The 6,136-nt window shown below is 36.2% G+C and overlaps 1 protein-coding gene across 1 annotated transcript; it reads left to right on the top strand.

Moving 5' to 3' along the window:
- LOC125472607 lies at positions 1 to 1,090 on the top strand. The gene is made up of 4 exons (XM_048574266.1): positions 1 to 211; positions 332 to 413; positions 513 to 590; positions 685 to 1,090. The coding sequence occupies exons 1-4, from the start codon at positions 160 to 162 to the stop codon at positions 812 to 814; spliced, it is 342 nt and encodes a 113-aa protein (XP_048430223.1). The 5' UTR covers positions 1 to 159; the 3' UTR covers positions 815 to 1,090.
- Positions 1,091 to 6,136: the final 5,046 nt, after the last annotated feature.

Here is a 6,136-nt window from a genome sequence, read left to right as displayed (position 1 = left end):
ATGTAGGCACATCTAAGCTCCAATCTTCCTGCAGAAGTAAACATCGACCCTTCCATTGTTGAATATGTGTCCATTTGATGATTTTATACAGAAATAAGAAGCAAACTAACACATGCTTGTTTGATTTGTGTACGAGTGTCTGGATCCGGCTACGAAATAATGGGAAAAGGCAGAATAACACTCGAACAAGTCAGATTCGAAACAAAAAAGGGTAAAATCACTAGCCTCCATAACTGATCTCTCACTGCATGTCGCATATAAAATTCACCTTGGATGTGCTTGTTTTGATGTTAAAAAAAATCCGTTGTTGATACATGCACAACGACTGCAGATACAACCCAAGAAAGATGCAGAGGTCCAATAGTCATGGTACTTGTCCCCAAACGTCCGATCTCAGCTAATCCACAAGAAAGGTAATAATCTTTTCTGATTTCCCTTCACTGATGTGAGCTCGGCATACATTAAATCTGCCCATATATGAATGTTAACTACTTGTTTCTGGTTGTGAGCAGAACAATGCCTGATCTGGCGTCCGCAAGGGATATGACAAAGAGTGGCTTGGTTAAATCACAGTTCCAAGCAAACAAAAGATAAGAAAACTTGTTTGTACATGCTGTAGGTTTGATCTTCAAAAATATGGCTATGTATCACGGCATGTCTCATATTTCTGCATTGTCTGTGTAGGACACTACGACCTAAGGTATATCCGAGAAAAGGAAATGTTGAAGTTGCAGATCCAAAGGCAAACAAATTATCAACTGATACATCTTCGGATCTGAAAGGTGTACACTCATCTGTGCTGAGATTTTGCTGAATCTGCAGCGTGTGTGAACGCATATGGAATGCATGTATCATTTGAAGATACATGTGGACCATTTGGAACTTGACCTGCTTTGAGAACAAAAGAAAAATCCACCTCCAAACTGAATAAATGACATGTTTTTTTTTTTTTTTTTTCCCCGAATGCATTAGTGATAGATCCGCTAAAAACAATCGTGTTTCCTCAATAACTCATGAAGCTGTTTACTTGTGCTAGGAAACTTTTTATTTTTTTATTATTAATAGTTTGTGGTATCCCTTATGAGCGACAGTATAGTTGTTATTTTATTTATTGAATTATTAGGTGGTGTCGATTAGGACTAACAATATAATTGTTTATTTTATTTATAGGAAACTTCATTTTAATCCTTGGCAAAGATGGTTTTTAGACCAAAACCATGAGTAAAATCAAAATATAATTCTAGTCTCTTGATACATTAATAACCTCATTTATTAATTACATTTGCATTTTTTAATTCTTCTCTTTTTCTTCCTAATTTTAATGTATTAATTTTATTTTATTATACTTTTCATTTTCATTTCATTTATTGTAATATGGTTTGTTGTAAACATTTAGTAAACTAATTTTTGTTATACAATATATATTTCGATATACTTTATCTTTTTCATTTAGGTACATTAAATTCATTATAATACATTTAGGTACACACATTTCGGTATTGACATTTCGGTGCACATATTTCGGTACACACATTTAGGTACATTAATTTAATATAATACACTTCGGTGCATATATTTCAGTACATACATTTCGGTGCTAACATTTAAATACATTAGTTCAATATAATACATTTCGGTCATACTGTGACATCCCACATTGCCCAGGGAAGTGATCCTTAAAATGTATATTCTCATCCCTACCTAGCACGAGGCCTTTTGGGAGCTCACTGGCTTCGGGTTCCGTAGGAACTCCGAAGTTAAGCGAGTAGCGCACGAGAGCACTCCCAGGATGGGTGACCCATCGGGAAGTTCTCGTGTGAGTTCCCAGAAACAAAACCGTGAGGGCGTGGTGGGGGCCCAAAGCGGACAATATCGTGCTACGGTGGTGGAGCGGGCCCGGGAAGTCGTCCTACCCGGGCCAGGATGTGACAATTTGGTATCAGAGCCTATCCCTGGCCGGAAATGTGCCGACAAGGACTTCGGGCCCCTAAGGGGGGTGGATTGTGACATCCCACATTGCCCAGGGAAGTGATCCTTAAAATGTATATTCTCATCCCTACCTAGCACGAGGCCTTTTGGGAGCTCACTGGCTTCGGGTTCTGTAGGAACTCCGAAGTTAAGCGAGTAGCGCACGAGAGCACTCCCAGGATGGGTGACCCATCGAGAAGTTCTCGTGTGAGTTCCCAGAAACAAAACCGTGAGGGCGTGGTCGGGGCCCAAAGCGGACAATATCGTGCTACGGTGGTGGAGCGGGCCCGGGAAGTGGTACATTGCTCAGGGAAGTGATCCTTAAAATGTATATTCCTATCCCTACCTAGCACGAGGCCTTTTGGGAGCTCACTGGCTTCGGGTTCCGTAGGAACTCCGAAGTTAAGCGAGTAGCGCACGAGAGCACTCCCAAGATGGGTGATCCATCGGGAAGTTCTCGTGTGAGTTCCCAGAAACAAAATCGTGAGGGCGTGGTCGGGGCCCAAAGCGGACAATATCGTGCTACGGTGGTGGAGCGGGCCCGGGAAGTGGTCCGCCCCGGGCCGGGATGTGACAATTTGGTATCAGAGCCTATCCCTGGCCGGAAATGTGCCGACGAGGACGTCGGGCCCCTAAGGGGGGTGGATTGTGACATCCCACATTGCCCAGGGAAGTGATCCTTAAAATGTATATTCCCATCCCTACCTAGCACGAGGCCTTTTGGGAGCTCACTGGCTTCGGGTTCCGTAGGAACTCCGAAGTTAAGCGAGTAGCGCACGAGAGCACTCCTAGGATGGGTGACCCATCGGGAAGTTCTCGTGTGAGTTCCCAGAAACATATACATTTAGGTACATTATTGAGTCTTTCAAGTTTGAAGAATGTTAAATAAAATTAATAAATTAAAAAAAAAACTTTTTTGGTCAAAAAATAAATTAAAATTTGTATATTAATAAATTTAAATATTTAATGGGAGGCATTAAATAAAATGCACATTAATTCTTTTGAATTAAGAACACATCAAGGGACCATAATCAATATATAATCTAGTACCAGGTTTATTTTAAATTTCAATATTCTTGAAGGATTAAAGTTAAAAAACCCCTTTTATTTATTAAATAGTTAGGTGGTGTCGGTTAGGACTAACACTACTATCCTTTTTTAATGTCGCCTATATCCGACGTGAGTTTCAATGTCACTTTTACCTGACACACTATCCTTTTTTTTATTTTATATTGCTTTCCTTTTTTGTGGCCGATTAAGGGGACTAACTGACATCAAAAACCTTTTCGTGATGCTAGTAATGGTGTCCGACATTACAACAGTTTATGTTGGATTTTTACCTATTATCCGACAGAAATTATGTTTTCTTGTCGATTTTTGGACCGCCAGTTATAGGTAATTTTGTAGTAGTGTTATGATCGCCTAATGAAAAATAACAAACTAAACTATTTGGTCTAGGGTGATTTTTCTCTTTTGTTATTTACTATTTTCTAAATTAAGGTAATCTATCATAAACTACAGAGTACCATTCTCTAAAGTTATCGCTAATGGTTCTTAAAAACTCTCTTTATTTTCTCAATGACTATAAAGTATGATCAGTGCTCTTTTTGTTGTTAATACCTTATGCTGCACTTCTTTATCCTTATTGGTAAAAGTAGGGTGTTCAATATAACTAAGATAAAACATTTACTTCTTCATGTTTTTATTAATTTTTTTTATAAATATATGCTAATCTTCTCTTCATGCTAATTATAATAGGATGTCTATGACAACAAATTCCTGATGGTTGTGGTTGACAAAGTCTACAAAGACAATAATATACAATGTTCATTCAAAATAACACAAGTGTGTCTTATTAGTTGTGTTGACGACTTATGTTATCAAGATACTTTACAGTAATATTATTTAAATATTAAACTTGGCTCTGATACCAAGTTCGTAGTAAGGCCTAGTTAAATAGTTAGATGACCATTGTAACAACTAGACATAAAACTTTGCATATAGAACTTGATATGTTTCAGCATGATGACTACTTACAATGTAGGTATAAGACCACAAAGACTAAACTCATAGGTATTGAGAAGTCATAGGTATCCTAGTTAATGTCCCATTATTTGTATGACAAACATTCAACTATAAAATAGTTCTCAAACAAAATATGGTCATCAGTTTAGTAAGATAATAATATACCTATAATAATGTTTTCTTGTTTTGGATTGGAAGTCTATTTAAACAAATATACTAAAAGAAGGAAAGGAAACGTACTTAAGACTGAAAAAACTACTTGAATATGTACACTTACTCTTTTATTGATTTATAAAAATTTACAAAGGATGCTAGAAAACTATGGAAAGTTGGTTCTGTGTAGAGGTTTGTGTTCGTCTGTGTAGAGGTTTGTGTTTAGGGATTGTGTGTGCATGAAGGAGAACCCCTTCATATACACAAGTATGATGGTGCTACGTTACAAAGATCTTTTCAAATAGATGTAATATTATATAGAAAATATTTTCATTTTCTTTGACTATGTCATTGTTTTTGAAAACATGGATTGTTTCTGAAAGTGAAATTGGAATCTTTTGCTTTTATACTGTTTTGGACTCCTCCATGATTTTGCTTGTCTTCTTTGAATGATGTGGGTGGAAGTACCGCTTTGCCTATTCGGGAAATTTTGAAAGTTTTATGTCATGATGATTAAACATGAAGTATTTTAGTGTTTTTCATTAGTTTCTCCTTAAAATAAAAGGAAAACTAATGAAAAGTCTAAAAATTTTTAGTTTTAATGAAAAATGACAAATAAAGGTATTGTGAATAGTACAAGAGAAAGGTAACAATGTGGTTTTTTATTAAAAGTGAACAATACCGGGGGTGTTTCGTTAAAAGTGAACAGTACCGGGAGTGTTTCGTTAAAACTCTCTAAAATAAAAGGCATCTCATGCTACTCAAACAATTTGCACATACAAAACATATCTCACTATTATATGCCCCACACACTATTCTAAAAGTTCTTGTCTAGGCGTTAGGCGGCTGGTCACTGCCTCGATTAATGCTAGACGTTTGGAAATTAAGAAAGGCCTAAACTTGCTGAGGCATCTACCTAGCCCGCCCAGGCACCCGCGTAGGTTATGACTCACTTAGACATAAAATAGATAACTTTCATTTTGCATTTTATTTTTTTAATAAATTGTAAGAGGCTTGTTGAATACTTAAATGAATACACATTATATGCTTGTTCTCCATGTTTTCATTATGTTCCAATACTTCATAATATATATGTCACTTTATTTTGTAGTTTATGATGAAATTATATATTTTAAGTATAAACAGATATTTATTTACACGAAATATAATAAATTTACTTAAACCGCTTAGGTGCTAGGTCCCACCCTGCCGCCCAACTAGCACATAACGTATTTTAGAACATTGGCTCCACATAGTTCAACCTCATGGCTCACTCATGGTATATTATAAAATGATTACTTGACAAACAAGGTACGCAAACTAGAATGCTATAGTAAAACGATTACTATTATATTATCAAGGACGTTTAACCAACTGAAAAGATAACATTCACGAGGTGGCTGGTTTGGTATTGCTGTGCTTTGAAAAAAAAATTGCTTCTACTATGCTGTGAGAATAAGCAGTTGTGAAATAAAGCAGCAGAATGTTTGGTAAACTTTTTTGTAAAAGTGCTTTTGGAAAAAAAAAAAAAAAAAAAAAGGCAGTATTATAGTGTTTGATAAACTTTTATGTAAAACAGATGTGAAAAAAACTGGTTTTTGAAAGCTGGGTTTTGTAGTTTGTGTTTTTGGCTTTTTTTCACCCAAAATTGTGAAAAAAAATTGAAGCTGAATGTTTAGCAAACATAAAAAAGCTGAGTTTTTTTTTTATAGCCATTTTTTTCAGAATCACTTCAGTACCAAACTGGGCTTAAACTTTGCAAGCTAGAGAAGCGTAGTAAAAACACTGCAAGAAGAAGTGGCATCACATTATGATGATTTTGCAGTCGGCAAAAAAATATTCTTATTAGTCACCTGCGACAGCGACAAACGTTAAGAATTCTCATTTTCTTGGTCAAGAGCACAAACCAACATGAACAATAAGAAAATCCATTTTCCAAGCCGTTGGACCCATTCTTTGGGCCCAATAAAATACCAACGAATTACTTTAG

Source organism: the organism of the source record quoted next, unplaced genomic scaffold (assembly GCF_019419815.1).
Source record: "Pyrus x bretschneideri cultivar Hongxiangsu unplaced genomic scaffold, Pyrus_bretschneideri_v1 Contig7, whole genome shotgun sequence".
NCBI classification, from domain to species: Eukaryota; Viridiplantae; Streptophyta; class Magnoliopsida; order Rosales; family Rosaceae; genus Pyrus; species Pyrus x bretschneideri.
This window is presented reverse-complemented; position numbering and strand designations above follow the sequence as displayed.

Coding starts and splice junctions, on each gene's coding strand:
- LOC125472607 (XM_048574266.1), top strand. CDS start 160: ATGGGAAAAGGCAGAATAACACTCGAACAAGTCAGATTCGAAACAAAA. Junction 212..331: donor CAGATTCGAAACAAAAAAGG/GTAAAATCACTA, acceptor CAACGACTGCAG/ATACAACCCAAGAAAGATGC. Junction 591..684: donor CAGTTCCAAGCAAACAAAAG/ATAAGAAAACTT, acceptor TTGTCTGTGTAG/GACACTACGACCTAAGGTAT.